We start from the raw sequence: 17,778 nt of genomic DNA, 5'->3' as shown, positions 1-17,778 counted from the left end.
CTCTTGATGCAGTGTTGGAGAACACATCTCGGCATTGTTTTGCCAACTCTGGTGGAAGTTTGCTGAAAAACTCCTCTTGGTGCACTGTATATTTCTTTTTGCCTTTATCTTCCTCTGGACCAAATTTACTCCTTCTCTGATCCACACTGCTTTTCCTCATCTCATAATTGGGGCACAGATAAAAATGATGCTCAGGATTTTGTTCATCCTTGCAGATTAGATTTTTACACAGATATGCAGGTTTGCAGTATGAACCATCATCATGGACTTCAAGACACTTTTTGCATGCTCCCAACTTCTTTACTGCAGCTCTTTTCTCTGTCAGCTTTAGCCCTCGAAACTGCTTGCAGAAGTACAGCTTCCTTTTATGCTTTATGTCACCACAGACTACACAACTTGTGTGGTCATTTTCTGACTTGGTAGACTTGGTTCTGGCATGTCTTGGTTCAGTCCGAGTTTCCTTTCTACTCGGCTCCTCGTCCCTCAGTTGCTCGAGCTGTTCGTATATGCTCTCCTGCTCTTTGAGAAATGACAAGAGACTGTCAAACCGTTTCTCTGGTGCCACACCATTCCTCTTGTCAGCTACATAAACCAGCCATTCCTTCTTAAGGGTTTCTGGAAGCTTGGTTTCAATTGATTTTGTCATCAGTGGATTTTTAATAGCGCCTGTGTCTCCGAGATCGCTCAAGTCATTAAGCGCCTTTTCCACAGCTTGAATTAATTCCACTATTTTACGTGGCTGATGTCCTCTGACAGGTGGGATTCCCTGAAGCTCCTCCACTATCTCAATAGCAATAGCTGTTTGATTTCCAAACCGGTTCTCTAGGACACGAAAGATATCATCTGCAGTGTTATAACTTGTGAGGCGGAGGTCTCTTGTAATTTTGTCCTCCAGACTGTCCAGCAATTGAACCTTCTTCACCTCATTTGATCCAGTGGGTTCACCTTGCTTTTGCAGTGCTTCCCAATCCTTCCTCCATCTATAAAAGTCACGCTTGTTTCCAGTAAACGTAGGAAGGGCCGTGGGTCTCAGTCTGATGGCTGGTGAAGGATAATTGAAAGCATTCACCGCTTGTGCTAATCCTTCAGCGTCCTTCTTTATTCTTGCCTGTATGAAGTCAGCCTTCCTGGAAACCAGCTTGGGGACGAGAAGCTCGAGTGTTCTTAGGTGTTTCTGGAAGCTCTCTTGCTCATCCAGAGGGACCCAACGTTTCCACCGACTATACGTCTCCTTTGCAGTCTTTACCAGTTTCTGCAGGTGGTTAAGCATGAATTCATATGCTTCTTGGTTGCTATTTGATGGTGCGGTGGCAGCAGCAAGTTCACATGCACCATCTGCTGTCTGTAGTGAGGTGGATAATTCAACATTTCCAAAGTTTGCCCATAGAGTGTCCTGGATGAGCCCTTTGACCTCTTTTAGTTTCGACTCACACTCCTTTGCAGTCTTTGCCAGGTCGGCTTTTTGCTGTTCAGTTAACACAGTTTCTTCATCTGCGTCCAGCTCCGCCTCCAGCTCTGCAATGAGTCCAGCCTCCACATCGTCATTGGCTTCCATGACTTTTTCGGCCTCCTGCATGAGTTTGTTGAAATTGTTCCTGAGCTCCTCTTCAGACATTTCTTCATGGTTTCTAATGATGCTGTTAACAAGACGAGAGAATGCCCGTTTTGCTGTTGTCCTCTTCAGCTTGAGCTGCTCAGCTGACTTTCCAGCAACTTCATCAGCCATGATTTATCTTGACTTAACTGTCTTTTTTCCAGGTTTCCAGATATCCTGGCCCCGCCCGGTTTTTCACTGTTAAGTCTTCTACTGTTTCCAGATCTCCTGGTCACAGCGGTTTTTCACTGTCAAGACCAAAACTGATAAAGACCTAAACTGATAAAAACTAATCTGCCAAAATAAAAGAAGGAGAAAATAAAAGGTGGAAAAGAAGTGTTTGGTCTGAGTGAATCCAGTTCATCATTTCGGGGTAGATAAATTAAATCCCTTTCAAGCGGGGAAACTGCAAAACATTAGAAGACTTGACAGCCTTTTTCTTGACCACTCTTTTGGGCAATGAGGGCTCCTCCCAGCTTGCCAACTACGAGTGGCAGTGTGAGCCAACAACCGCTGGGTGCTCCTATGGACCTTGGAGATATGGAGAAGAAAGTCTCCTTTGCCCCTGACAACTACGTCTTTGCCCCTATGGAGGGGCTTGACCAATTCAAATTTACTGCCCTCAGCCCACGAAGTGTGTCGAGCTTCTTTACCTCTCATACCTGGAGTCCTGCCAAACCCCAGTTGCGAAGCAACGCTGAATCTCCCGCAACAGTGCGTTATGTAACAAGATCGCAAAAGAATATTTTGAAACCAGAGGTTGAGTCGAATCTGCCTGAGGCACAAACTGAAGATCCTGCTAGGCCTGCTTTTGAAGTGCCTGTGGAAAACACACCACAAGAATCTTTTGGGTGTTCTCAACCTGACGGCAGTGGACCCGTACATGATGTGGCTTATTTCAGAGGAGTCATCACATTGGAGACTGAGAAATTGACTCTGCTTTGTCAGCAGTGGGATGGATGGGAAAACTCTGACGTGGTTCCAGATAGTGTTAAGGACCTGCTTCGTACAACTGTGGGACAGGCACGTCTCCTTATGGCTGAACGATTCAAACAATTCAGAGGTCTTGTCGACAACTGCGAGTTCAAGACTAGTGAAAAGGAAGTCACCTCTGCAGATCTGGAAGGGTTTTGGGACATGGTCTACTTCCAGGTTGAAAGTGTCAACAATAAGTTTCAGAGATTGAAAAAGATTCAAGAAAATAACTGGGAGGAGCCCTCATTGCCCAAAAGAGTGGTCAAGAAAAAGGCTGTCAGGTCAAAACCAGAGGAAGTAATGAAACCAAGTGCAGCAGCAACGAGCCGCTTTGCAGCTATGAAGGCAGCTCTGAAGGCCAAAATGAAGCAGGAAATTGCTGACTCCAGCAACAAAGAAGCTCAAAGTGATGCCATTGTGTTTGACGCAGGTTTCTTCAGAGTGGAGAGTCCTGCAAAATACTTCACCGTGACTCCTAAAGCATGTCCACCAAGGCAAAGATCCAAAGGCCAATGCAGTGCCACCAGGTTGAGTGTCCGTTCAGCTATTCCTGCATCTCCTGTGCCGTTTGTCACAAAGAGTTCAAGCCCGCAGACTTGTGCAAGCTTTAATAACGTGACAAAGACAGAATCGCGTGTCATGACAAACCTCATTAGTTCCATGGATGGAGAGGGCACTGCACAGCAAAGTACTTGTTCTGGAAAGAGCACAAAACGGGTAGATTTTGAGCAGTATCTCCAGCCCAGTTTGAGTGCTCTCGACCAGCCAGAAGCAATGCAGTCTTCATTCCATAATGGTGTCAAGTCTTCTAATGTTTTGCAGTTTCCCCGCTTGAAAGGGATTTAATTTATCTACCCCGAAATGATGAACTGGATTCACTCAGACCAAACACTTCTTTTCCACCTTTTATTTTCTCCTTCTTTTATTTTGGCAGATTAGTTTTTATCAGTTTAGGTCTTTATCAGTTTTGGTCTTTAACAGGTGAAAAACCTTTAGACACAAAGGCAAAAAATATACACATTACTGTAACCAAATATAAATAACAGAAAATTACATGTATTTACATTCCAACTCATAGCAGCCATTTTGTTTTTTAAATAATTTTCACATTTCATTAAATGAAAAATACAAATAATGCCCACTACTGCTACCAATTTTTTAGCAGGTGTCATATGAATCTTTACTGTTTTTTAACACATTTTATCATATTTTTTAAAGTGCAATTATTTAAACTAACACCACACATAGCATATAAGTATTAGAAATTAGCTTACATTAGCCCTTAACATATGCACTTTACTGGGGCAACAAACATTATCATCACCCTGTCATCTTGGTTAACAAACACCACCAATATCAACACGTTAGCCAGACAAGTTTCTCAGCTTTTAAATGGTTAAACAGAGTCTCTGGGGCTGCAGTCTTCGACTCAGTCCATTTAGAGTTCAGTCCTTACCGGCTGCCAATCGGGTCTGTAGAAAAATCAGTCCTGCTTGCCTTTTCTGGCTCTCGCGGCAGTCTTTTCGGACAGTCTTTTTGATTTACTGCTGGATTCACTGCTCGCAAGTTTCTTGTGGCTTCTGGTGCTCTGTGCCCTTTTGACCCCCAGGCAGAACTCGGCAGGCTGGGGTTCCGCCCACTTCAATCACTGTCTCGTGATTTCAATTGTAGCATTTCTCTGCTCGCAAGTTTCTTGCATTTCAGTTTGACTTGACACACACACACACAAACACATCGCTTCCTTCACCAGCCCGTTATGCAGGTGGGGGACAGGGCAAGCGGGGGGAGCGCTGTCTAAAAAATTCACACGGTGCAAAGCCAAGGTGAAACAGACACACACCGCGATGAACAGGAAGGTTGGCGCTGTAAAAAGATGGCGAAAGCACAGTGTACGGTAAGTCCTTTAAAAGAGGGGGGGAGAAGGGGGTAGAAGGAATGGAGACAACTTTTAAGAAGCCAGAGATACATGGCTGTGAAGCTCGGCGGACATTTAACATTACTGGTCGGTTATCCTTGGCTCTGAAAACTACTGCTTACCTTTTTATTCCCGATGAGCCAATGAAATGCACCAGTCAGCACCGGCTACAACCTACGAGAACCTCAGAGAACCTTCGACCTCCTGGCAACCCATTTGGACCTCCTGGCGACCCACCTACGGCTCGAGAATTCTCGCTTCTCTCCATGGCAGCTTCATTCTAGTCGCCGCTAATTTTTCAACATGTTGAAAAATTCACGGCAACCATAATGAGGCTGCGACTAGTTCCCAGAATGCGGGAACTCTTCACGACCATGAAGGCGACTCCCCGGCAACCACCCGCGAACATGTGGTGACCATATGGTGACTGCATAGTCTCCTGCAGCCACCTAAAAAGTCGCCTAAGTGGGACAGGCCCATAAGCTAGTACGATGTGCCTGAATCTGGCCCATGTTCCTCCAAAAACTTCCCTATTCATGTAACTGTCCATATGGCTTTTAAATGTTGTTATTGTGCCTGCCTCAGCTACTTCCTCTGACAGCTCGATCCATATACCCACCACCCTCTATATGAAAAAGATCCCTCTCAGGTTTCGATTAATTCTTCCCGCTGTTACTTTAAACCCGTGCCCTTTAGTTCTTGATTCACCTAGCTTGGGAAGAAGAATTTGTGCATTCACCTTATCTATGCCCCTTATGATTTTACATAACTCTATTAGATCAGTTCTCAATTTCATGCACTCCAAGGAATAAAGTCCTAGCCCACCGAACCTCTCACTCAAGAATGATTGCCCATCTTTATTTCATGCGGAATTGAGTACAAGGGACTAGGTTAGCTCACATCTTAGCAAATACTTGTTTGATAACCAGAGTAATTTTAGAAATTCTAGGGTGCATCTTTTGTTTTTAATTAAATTTATTAAGGGACATGAGGAAAAGTAAAATTATGGAACCGGGTGGCAAATCAGCCAAACTTTCACTGAGTGACAGAAGAGCTTTAGGAAATGGCAGTCACGCCTTCAGCTTTGTGGCCTAATTTTCCCATGCCAACCAAGATGCCCCATCTACACCAGTCCCATCTGCCTGCATTTGGCACATATCCCTCTAAATCATTCCTATCCAGGTACCTCTCAAAGTGCCTTTTAAATGTCGTTATAGTATCTGCTTCAACTATCTCCTCTGGCAGTTCGTTCCATATAACCCCCACCCTCTGTGTGAATAGGTTTCCCATCAGGTTCATATCAAATCTTTATTTATTTACCCACAAACAAAATGATAGTACTAACTACTTACTTTCAGATATAAAATTGATTCTAAACTTGACCAAGAATAAATTCATTCAGTCCCTCGAAGTCTTCTCTTCAATCAATCCCTTCGCTACAAGCTGAACTGAGCACCTCTAAAACAAATATGCTTTAGGTATTGGTGATTTCAGTAAACCACTTCCTCACATTGGCTCAGCCACGTGTGTTCTGGCATCCTGTTTCACATTTGTTGCATTAACGGAAGTATTTCTGTGACAGTGAATACACTCTATTGCTTGATTTGGATTATCCATTTCTTAACATCACCAGTATGTAACATTCAGTTTGCATGAGCCTTAATTCAAGCATTTAATGTCTCTAACTACAACAGCCAAAATGATCTAATATATTTTGCAACCTACTTAACGCTCAATTTTAACATCTGCAATGTTTTGTCAGAACTGGGAAAGCAGGAATGCATGTTAATTTTGAGAAGAAGAGAAGATGGGGAAGGGATGTGTAGAACAAATGTCTGTACAAATGGCAATATGGTGCATTCAACTTCTTGATCTGGATAACATGTTATTAATGGTAAGGTAATGGGACCTGTCCAGCAAGTTAAATAAGCAGGATAAGAAAAACTGAGCCAACATAATATAAAAACAGAAAAAGAAAAATGGAAAACTTAACTGTTTTAAGGTGAAGGGGGAAAGATTTTATTGGAATCTGAGGGGTAACATTTTCATACAAAGGGTGGTGGGTGTATGGAACTAGCTGCTGGAGGAGGTAGCTGAGGCAGGGACTGTCACAATGTTTAAGAAGCTCCATAGATGCTGCTTCACCCGCTGAGTTTCTCCAGCATTTTTGTCTACCATGGGATTTGTCAAAGGTCATTTGTGATAAAGAAAAGCGGTCAATTGACAATAACGGACACCATTCCCCCCCTATGATTCATTATAACATTATAACGTTATCTGTACTGTAATCATTCACTCATGTGACCTGCGATAGAAATACCATGCTTGCTAATAATGCGTTGGTGATCGATCTGATGAATTTGTGACCTTGATGTTGACTAAAAGCTTGCTGATGCTGCTTCCCTCCGCATTGGGATTCAAGAAGCCAAACACATTACAATTGAATTCTGTAATGACTTTTTCATCTACAGGAAGTACTCTATGGATAATGGATCTCATCAGCAGTGCTTTTAAAATTGCTGGCGCACTCTGCCTCTGTTTCCTTGCTATGTCTCAGGCTCAGAATCTTTGACAAATGACTACCATTTCCCAGTAGTTATATCTGAATGCTCGACATGTTATCTTGCATATCAGAAAGACTCATCAAAGGGCTTTTGTGCCAAATTATGTACATAATGCTATTTTTTTCTGATATCGTTTCTGCTCTTCTACTGTTCATAACATTAGAGCACAATCCCTATAAGATCCCAGCAAACAAATAGCAGTTTAATAAAGTAAACACCGGTTCACCTATTAGTAAATAGTCAAACAAACATTTTAACCTTTCATTTAAACCACACTGGTTTTGCACAATGGTGGCAAAGGGTTACACTATGCTAAGAATGTATAAACTAGGATTCTGGTCACAGGAATTTAGAAAGTTAAGGAATAGTTATGGGGAACTGATTAGGTAACCAATCAGCACTAAACTACACTGAGTGGGGAATTCAGAACTAGGGGATATATTCTTATAATTAAACTAGGCCTTTCATTTGTGAAATTAGTTAGCACTACTATAAAAAGAAGATGGTACAAAAACATTTCAAAATTTCTTCTACGATCTAGATCTATAATTTTTTGTTAATAAAGTTAGTAAATAAATATGGGACAGGGGTAGACAGATTTAGGCCACAAGGCAGATGTAATCTCATTGAATGGATGAATAGGCTTGAAAGACAAAATTACTTATTTGGTGGAGGCACGGTGGTGCAGAGGTAGAATTGCTGCCACACGCCAGAGACCCGGGTTCGATCCTGACTATGGGTGCTTTCTGTTCGGAGTTTGTACATTCTCCCTGTGACTATGTGGGTTTCTCCGGTTGCTCTGGATTCCCTTCATATTCCAAAGACGTGCATGTTTATAGGTTAATTGGTTTCTGTGAATTATCCCTTGTGTGTAGGATAGACACTTGTGTGTAGGTAGTACTGCTGGTTGGCATGGACTTGGTGGGCTGAAGGGCCTGTTTCCACTCTAAAGTGTATTTCTAAAGTGTAAAGTGTTCACATGGTCCTTAGTGGCATCTATACCTTTGACTGAGGCTTTTATCATCCTTGGACAGATAACTGTATGGGAAAGATTCGGAGGGATATGGGTCAGACACAGGCAAGTGGGCCAGCATGGATGTGTCGGGCCAAAAGGCCTGTTTACTTACTCATACCACAATAACTCCATGACCCCCACATATTATTTCACTTTCTCTGGCTTGGTGTTCAGTTTTCTCTGAGTATGCCTCCCTGACGTGACTTTGAATCTTTTCCACGTTAAAATGCCACATAATTATATGTTATTTTTGATGTTGTTTGGCAAGTCAAAAACAAGTCATGCTGCAAGCCCTCAATTTATGGAATTTCTAAACAAAAGACTGGCCTCCCAGCGAATGTCATTCAGCAAATGAGCAGCTGTGCTGATAAAGACCAATTTACTTTGAACATGATGTTGTGGAATTAATTAAGCATTTAGATGTGTCTTCCAAAATCTTAACCCCCTGTCATTGAAGCTACCTTGCTGTTTCTGGGGCCTTTTCATTTGCCATTTAAGGCACTGGTTTCTATGTCATAAGGTCATAAGTGATAGGAGCAGAATTAGGCCATTCAGCCCATCAAGTTTATTCCGAATTCAATCATGGCTGATCTATCTCTTTCTCCTAACTCCATTCTCCTGCCTTCTCCCCACAATGCCTGACACCCATACCAATCAAGAATCTATCTATCTCTGCCTTTAAAATATCAATTGACTTATCCTCCACAGCCTTCTGTGACATAGAATTCCATTGGTGCGCTTCGAAATAAGGTGGGTGTTATATCAATACTAATAAGTCAATGATCTCAATACACTGTTCCAGTACCGGAACAAGATGACTATGGCTGAGACAGGCACTTCCATTCTGTAAGATCAATCTACCCCACATCTGTCAACACTAGCCAGCATTGCAATGGCGATGGAGCTCCTAGGACGACTTTCTTACAGGCAAGCTTTATGTGGGGTGTGTGCAGTGAGTGTAATGTTTTGGAGAGTGTGGGAGCTGAGGGATGTATTGTGGGAAGATAAAGTAGGGAGTGAGGCAGATGTGGCGATAGGTAGAAGTGGCTGGAACGATTCCACACTTGGTCACAAGCCTTGGTCGGCATTGCTGCTAGCAGTGGGGTGGTAGGCACTGGGAAATGGATGTGAGAGAAGGAGGAGAGAATGAAGGAGTAGATGGTCAGTGGTGGTGGCGGGGAGGGGGTGAGGGAGGGTAGTTAAAGAAATGAGAGTCTTGGCAAGAGTATGTAAGAAGGTAAATATTTGCATCTGCTTGCTTGTATCTAGCGTATGAGTTGGCCATCTCTAATCACCTCGGACCCTTTTGCTAAAGGACCTAGCCTGTGTGAGTTTAACAATACACAACCCTTGTGAAAATAAATCACACAAAGACACCTTTCACATGAAGAAACATAAAACCATTCCTTCTTTGAAGCAACCCCCCACATCCATCAACAACAAATATCAAAAGACACGGCAGAATGCTCAAATAAACTCCAGGACCATTTTGTTTACTGGAGCTGTTATTGCCGAACACTCATTTTAAGTGAAGTTTATAATATCTGTATTGAAGATTTTAATGTTTGCAGGAAAAGAAACCTAAATATATCTCTGGTACTCCATCACAAAGATATTTGCAGAAATTCAAGTAGCAGGTGTGCACTGTTTTTTTGCTTGCATTCATAGAGGGCTAATACTGCCTATATGCATTGAATTAATTCACTGCTGCATAGCTAGCTCATGAAATATTAAAATGCATTACATGTACAAATCAATAAACAGTTGTGTGCATTAGCCACTAGATTGATGCACTAAAAATGTAGTCTAGACATCAAAATGCAGCAAAAAAGACATCCACTTCAAGCACTTTGACACAATTTTAAAATGAGTCATGGAGTCGTTATGCATAGAAATGGGTCTTCCATCAAGCATCGATACACTCTCCCCACATTTCTTTTCACATCCCTATCCATTCCTTTCCCAAGACCCCTCACCGCAAAATCCTCTTGCCACCCTGCCACTGACGAGCAAGTTACATTAACCAATTAAACTATAAACCGGTGCATTTAGGGCATATGAGAGGAAACCCAAATGATGACAGGGAATATGTACCAACCAAACACAGACTCTATCAAAGGTCGGGATCAAACGCAGATCTTTGACCCCATGAGCCATCTATCCTATCGATTGCATCACTGGGCTGCTCTTGAAAAGCACAATTTACCAGCACAAATTGTTTCCCAGCAGATAGAAAGTCATGATCAGTTATCAGAATGAATCCAGTGTTTCCTATAAACTTCCACCTAGTATGTGTGATGACAATGGCATATACGTGTAATATTATTAATAATATGTGCAATAATTTGATAAGGTGTGAGATTTCCTTTATTATTAATGAAAGTACATCTTCCTAATATTTGGGCTGAAAGTGAGTTGATATAGCCAAAATATAGCTTTAAGTCCCGCAAAAACCATTGATATTAATGAAGACGGATCATTACATTAGATTTTTGTCTGGTTACTTGTCTTCAATGTATCTTCATGAGAGAGAGTGGTACAAGAAGCAGGTTGAGTAGGTTGCTATGTCATTTGAATATTAAGTTGTGTGTTCTTAAAGATTCTGATAAGCAGTGCATTGTGTAATTACTAATGAGTACTATTGGCCCATCTCAATTGTACTTAGCTGAGCTCATGCGTAATGATTATTTTAACATTGCATAGAAGTGATCAGGGTAATTCTCTGGGCTTCTGAATAGGGAACCCTGATGACAAGAGCTATTGAGGCTCTGGTCAGGGAAAAGAATGTGGAAGGGAATGGATAGGTGATGTTTTGGGATGGGTCCTTTCTTCAGACTGGAGAAGGGTCCCAACCTGAAATGTTGCCTATCCATTCCCTCCACAGATGCTGCCGGACCCATTGAGTTACTCCAGCATTTTATGTTTTGTTGCTGTTCTGTTAATTTGTATTTAGAATTCTTGATCTTGTAACATTCATAAAGATGAATCACAATGGTACTTCAAATCAAAAATGGTATAGTTTAGCCGATCAAAGACAATGGTCGGTAGGTTCGAATCGAATTTATTCAGAATTAGATTCACCGATCAAACACTCTGTCATTGAAACACAACCGACCACAACGGTGGTCTCACAATGACTGAAGGGCAGAGCCCAGAAACCGCGCGAAAACACGACCCCTCCCAGATTTTGTTTTTCTTTAGACATCAACTCTGTATTTGTCTTTGATAAAAGTCCATTACATCAGCACAGTTTGCATGGGAAACTGGCCTTTGCACATAATTCTATTAATGAACCTTAATTTTAGTTAAACCAGCACAAAGATACCAAATAAATGAATACTGTATGTCCAAAAGATAGCAGTTCTTAGGTAGTGGTAGTACAAGGGTGTGACTTTAAAGGATTGAGTTTGAATAAATGTATGCTGAGTATTTCTTGGCTGTTTCAACCTCTTACTGCTAACATTTGGTTGTGTCCAGGTCATGGATAAAGATGGGGATGGAGCTAGGAGGGGGGAGAATATTATGTCAATATTGATGCTGCATTTTCTGAATTTCCTGCTTTTTAAACAAATATGTAAATTAAATGTTAACCCTACTATATGGATTGGATAATCTTAATCTCTTTTTTATATGTTGTCTCAAATGTTAATATTTGAAATTACACGTGCACATTCCAGCTTATTGGCAGCAGCCTCTGCTCTATTAGTTACGTAAACTCTTCACACTATTTATAACTACTTCATCTGGAATATCTTTATTTTGATGATTACATAGAAACATAGAAACATAGAAACATAGAAAATAGGTGGAGTAGGCCATTCGGCCCTTCAAGCCTGCACCGCCATTCAATATGATCATGGCTGATCATCCAACTCAGTATCCTGTACCTGCCTTCTCTCCATACCCCTTGATACCTTTAGCCACAAGGGCCACATCTAACTCCCTCTTAAATATAGCCAATGAACTGGCCTCTGTGGTAGAGAATTCCAAAGATTCACCACTCTCTGTGTGAAAAATGTTTTTCTCATCTTGGTCCTAAAAGATTTCCCCCTTATCCTTAAACTGTGCCCCCTTGTTCTGGACTTCCCCAACATCGGGAACAACTTCCTGCATCTAGCCTGTCCAACCCCTTAAGAATGTTGTAAGTTTCTATAAGATCCCCCCTCAATCTTCTAAATTCTAGCGAGTACAAGCTATCCAGTCTTTCTTCATATGAAAGTCCTGACATCCCAGGAATCAGTCTGGTGAACCTTCTCTGTACTCCCTCTATGGCAAGAATGTCTTTACTGGCTACTCTGTTTGATATTACATTATAATGTTCACAGCAGTGGTCAGCCTTGTGATGCAGTAACACAGGACTGATTACTTGCTAAACAATTGAAAAAAACCTCATGCAAAAGTCAGCACTGTACAATGCCACAACTAATAATTCAAATCAAACCTCTGAAATCTAATCCATGTCTCATGGAGAAGAGCAGTGAGCTAAAACAGCTAACATGGGGAGGAAGCCCCGAGAACATCCCCACCTTCAATAATGGCAGGTCCAACATTATATTTTGTGATCTGGGCATTTGACCAGCTGCATAAATACTGCAGATGCAAGAGCAGGTCAGAGGCTGGGTATTTGGTAGCAAATAAGTCACCTGTTGTCACCCCAAAGTCAGGGTGAAGTTAATGGGAATAAAAGCAAAGAGATGTGTAAAAGATTCTGCTTACTTTTGACTCCCATTTTATGCTCTTACCCATTGTTAAGATTTCACACGTCTGGCAAAATGGTCTGAACCATCTTTTGAATTTGCTTGATCTGTTCTGGGCTTTCCTTCAGGAATGTGGAGAGAAATGACCATAGCAGCTATTGATATATTACATGAATGAAGAATGGTGATGGTGGTGAACTGCTGATGTTTGAAGATCTTGTAAAACATGTAAATGCTTCTTTTATGTCCTTGTACAAAATGCCTTTGCATTAATAATAATGTTTATCTGGTTATGTGTCACAACACTGTGCACTGAAATAGGAAATACTGTGTAATCATAATAAATGATTGCATGGACCATTTGATAAGGTTGTGCACACCTTGTGTTGTATGCACTGTTAACGCCCCACAGGTGCAAAACATAGGTTATTTGCAAGTTCTATGAATTTATATCTGGAATCTTTTTGGCTGAGGAGGAGAATGGAATGGAGCATTGAAAAAAGTTGCAATATTTTATTCTTCTTTAGCACATGATTACCATCCCTCATCTCACTGTCATAGTTACCTCTACAGATTGCCTCCTGTAGGTGCTCATTTGCCTGGAGGGCAAATCTCATTGACCCACTTGATCTCAGACTCTAAAGATGTTCTTTTCATGGAGACGTGGCTTTGCTAATGCAGTGCAAGCCCCTCACCCCCATATACTGATAGGAACTGATAGCTGGTAAAGGTGGAGCTGGTGAGCTTTTCTGGCCGTAAAGCCTTAAGCACTGCCATAAGCTCAGGATTGAGGAGCACTTCAACAACAACTCTGACCCCCGACGCATGTGGCAAGGCATCCAGGCCACCACGGACTATAGACCCACCAACACCACCCCCACATCGAGCAACGCCTCCTTCCTTGAGGAGCTTAACCACTTCTATGGCCGCTTCGACAGGGACAATCTAGAGATGGCCATCAAGGCTGTGCTCCCTGCCGATCACCAGCCCCTCACACTCACCCCCTACGACGTGTACGTGGCACTGAGTAGGACTAATGCACGTAAAGCTGCTGGCCCTGACGGCATCCCCGGGCGCGTCCACAGGGCCTGTGCTGCGCAGCTGACAGACGTCTGGATGACATCTTCAACCTGTCACTTGCCCAAGCAGTTGTCCCCACGTGCCTTAAAACCACCTCCATCGTGCCGGTGCCAAAACACTCCACTGCGGCAAGCCTCAACGACTTCCGCCCAGTTGCACTTACTCCCATCATCACCAAGTGCTTCGAGAGGCTGGTCCTGGCACACCTCAAAGGCTGCCTACCCCCCACATTGGATCCCTATCAGTTTGCCTACCGCAAGAACAGGAGTACGGAGGATGCCATCTCAACGGCACTTCACTCCGCCCTCTCCCACCTCGACAACAGAGACACTTACGTAAGAATGCTGTTCATCAATTACAGCTCAGCATTCAACACCATCATACCCTCTAAACTGATCACCAAACTTGGTGACCTGGGCATCGACCCCTCCCTCTGCAACTGGATACTGGACTTTCTAACCAACAGACCCCAGTCTGTTAGGTTAGACAAGCACACCTCTTCAACCCTCACCCTGAACACCAGCGTTCCACAGGGCTGTTTGCTGAGCCCCCTCCTCTACTCCCTGTTCACCTACGACTGCACACCTGTACATGGGACTAACACCATCATCAAGTATGCAGATCATACAACGGTGATTGGCCTCATCAGCAACAACGATGAGTCGGCCTATAGGGAGGAGGTCCAGCTCCTAGCAGCATGGTGCGCTGACAACAACCTGGCCCTTAACTCCAAGAAGATCAAGGAGCGCATTGTAGACTTCAGGAAGTCTAGGGGCGGCACGCACACCCCCATCCACATTAACGGGACGGAGGTGGAACGTGTTTCCAGCTTCAGGTTCCTGGGGGTCAACATCTCCGATGACCTCTCTTGGACCCACAATACCTCAACACTGGTCAAGAAGGCTCACCAGCGTCTCTTCTTCCTGAGGAGACTAAAGAAGGTCCATCTGTCTCCTCAGATTCTGGTGAACTTCTACCGCTGCACCATCGAGAGCATCCTTACCAACTGTATCACAGTATGGTATGGCAACTGCTCTATCTCCGACCGGAAAGCACTGCAGAGGGTGGTGAAAATTGCCCAACGCATCACCGGTTCCTCACTCCCCTCCATTGAGTCTGTCCAAAGCAAGCGTTGTCTGCGAAGGGCGCTCAGCATCGCCAAGGACTGCTCTCACCCCAACCATGGACTGTTTACCCTCCTACTATCCGGGAGGCGCTACAGGTCTCTCCGTTGCCGGACCAGCAGGTCCAGGAACAGCTTCTTCCCTGCGGCTGTTACACTACTCAACAATGTACCTCGGTGATTGCCAATCACACCCCCCCCCGGACATTCCTCCCACCAGGAAAAAAATACTATGACTGTTTGCACGTAAACAGATTTATTTATTGGTCATATTTATGTCGCTCTTCTAGGGAGATGCTAACTGCATTTCGTTGTCTCTGTACTGTACACTGCACAATGACAATAAAGTTGAATCTGAATCTGAATCTGAAAAGAAGGGTCTCGACCCCAAACGTCACCCATTCCGTCTCTCCAGAGATGCTGCCTGGCCTGCTGAGTTACTCCAGCTTTTTGTGTCTATCTTCAGTTTAAACTAACATCTGCAGCTCCTTCCTACACATTGATTTCAAATATATTTTTTAATGACTCAAACATTCAGAAACTTTTAACAATTACTAAAATTAAAATAATTAAAACATTCAAAAATCATGAAAGGGTTAAAATATTGCTAAATCAAATTCTTTGAGAACACCTTGACTATAATTAATTAAAGATACTAAACAAAAGAGGTATAATTAGCACAATGGAATTATCTTCCCCTTTGGCTCATTACCTTCTGCACATATAATGCCATTTAAAGTGAAGAACATTTTGAACCCGGTGCTGATTCTGGTGAATTCTTGCAAGGCAGGGGAGAAGGAAACAAGACAGGTTTATTAGTAAAGCAGTGGACAAAACTATGCTTGTGATATGATTGTAGAATCCACTAAATCTCACAATCGAAAGTAAAGGACAAGCGACACTAAGCTTTGCTAAACACCTTGTGTCTCGTTTATTCCAGAACACCCTTTTAACATAAAATCTGCTGATTACTACTTGTGTGAGGATAAGGCCAATCAGTGTATCTGACCTCGGAGTTGTTATTCTGCTCTTGTGTCTGGACCTTCACGTGAGGCTGCTGGCTAGCTGCCAGCGTTAACAAGTTGTATGAAAAAACTACATGGGCATGATGTCGCCACATGATCATACAGGCATGCGTGGCCTGGTTATGAACCGCTGACCTAAGGACATCCTATAGATGTGAACAAGTGCTTGAAGGTGGATTTGCTGTGGGTCTACAGGCCATCTTCTCTCCTTTTGGAACTTGGTTCATAGCATCACATCTTGCAGAGAGATCTGAATGGTTGAATTAAACGATCTGTTCAAGATTCAAGATTCAAGATTCAAGAGAGTTTATTGTCATGTGTCCCAGATCGGACAATGAAATTCTTGCTTTGCTTCAGCACAACAGAGTTATAGAAGGCATGAATACGGAACGGATCAGTGTGTCCATATACCATTGTATAAATATATACACACACATGCACAAATAAAACAGATAAAGTGCAAATAAACAGATAATGAGCTATTAATGTTCAGAGTTTTGTTTGAGTTGAGTTCAATAGCCTGATGGCTGTGGGAAAGAAGCTGTTTCAAAACCTGGACGTTGCAGTCTTCAAGCTCCTGTACCTTCTACCTGAAGGTAGCGGGGAGATGAGTGTGTGGCCAGGATGGTGTGGGCCCTTGATGCTGCCAGCCTTTTTGAGGCAGCGACTGCGATAGATCCCCTCGATGGTAGGGAGGTCAGAGCCGATGATGGACTGGGCAGTGTTTACTAAGTTACGCTTTTCCGCTCCTGGGCGCTCAGGTTGCCGAACCAAGCCACGATGCAACCGGTCAGCATGCTCTCTACTGTACACCTGTAGAAGTTAGAGAGAGTCCTCCTTGACATACCGACCCTCCGTAATCTTTTCAGGAAGTTGAGGCGCTGATGTGCTCTCTTTATGATTGCATCAGTGTTCTCGGACCAGGAGAGATCTTCAGAGATGTGTATGCCCAGGAATTTGAAGCTCTTGACCCTTTCCACCATCGACCCATTGATATAAACGGGACTGTGGGTCCCCATCCTACCTCTTCCAAAGTCCACAATCAGTTCCTTGGTTTTGCTGGTGTTGAGGGCCAGGTTATTGTGCTGGCACCATTTGGTCAGTCGGTCGATCTCTCTTCTATACTCTGACTCGTCCCCATCAGAGATACGTCCCACAACAGTGGTGTCGTCGGCGAACTTGATGATGGAGTTCGCACCATGACCAGCTATGCAGTCATGAGTATTGAGTGAGTACAGCAGGTGGCTGAGCAAGCAGCCTTGAGGTGCACCCGTGCTGATTGTTATCGAGGCTGACACCTTTCCACCAATTCGAACAGTCTGTGGTCTGTAAATGAGGAAGTCGAGGATCCAATTGCAGAGAGATGCGCAGAGACCCAGTTCTGCGAGTTTGGTAACCAGTTTGGAGGGGATGATTGTATTAAATGCCGAGCTGTAATCAATGAATAACAGCCTGACATATGAGTTATAACCATATAACCATATAACAATTACAGCACGGAAACAGGCCATCTCGGCCCTACAAGTCCGTGCCGAACAATTTTTTCCCTTAGTCCCACCTGCCTGCACTCATACCATAACCCTCCATTCCCTTCTCATCCATATGCCTATCCAATTTATTCTTAAATGATACCAACGAACCTGCCGCCACCACTTCCACTGGAAGCTCATTCCACACCGCTACCACTCTCTGAGTAAAGAAGTTCCCCCTCATGTTACCCCTAAACTTCTGTCCCTTAATTCTGAAGTCATGTCCTCTTGTTTGAATCTTCCCTATTCTCAAAGGGAAAA

The 17,778-nt window shown here is 43.2% G+C and overlaps 1 protein-coding gene across 1 annotated transcript in view; it reads left to right on the top strand.

Moving 5' to 3' along the window:
• The first annotated feature begins 2,053 nt into the window (after positions 1–2,053).
• LOC116973753 (disks large-associated protein 5-like) overlaps positions 2,054–17,778 on the top strand; it is a 61,252-nt gene continuing 45,527 nt past the window's right edge. The window contains exons 1-2 of the mRNA XM_033022060.1: positions 2,054–3,151; positions 3,212–3,382. Coding sequence (XP_032877951.1) covers positions 2,054–3,151; positions 3,212–3,382 — 1,269 coding nt within the window. The remainder of the gene's footprint in view (positions 3,152–3,211; positions 3,383–17,778) is intronic.

Source organism: Amblyraja radiata, chromosome 5, assembly GCF_010909765.2.
Source record: "Amblyraja radiata isolate CabotCenter1 chromosome 5, sAmbRad1.1.pri, whole genome shotgun sequence".
Classification (NCBI taxonomy): Eukaryota; Metazoa; Chordata; class Chondrichthyes; order Rajiformes; family Rajidae; genus Amblyraja; species Amblyraja radiata.
Note: the sequence above shows the minus strand (reverse complement) of the source record. Positions and strands in the feature narration are given on the sequence as shown.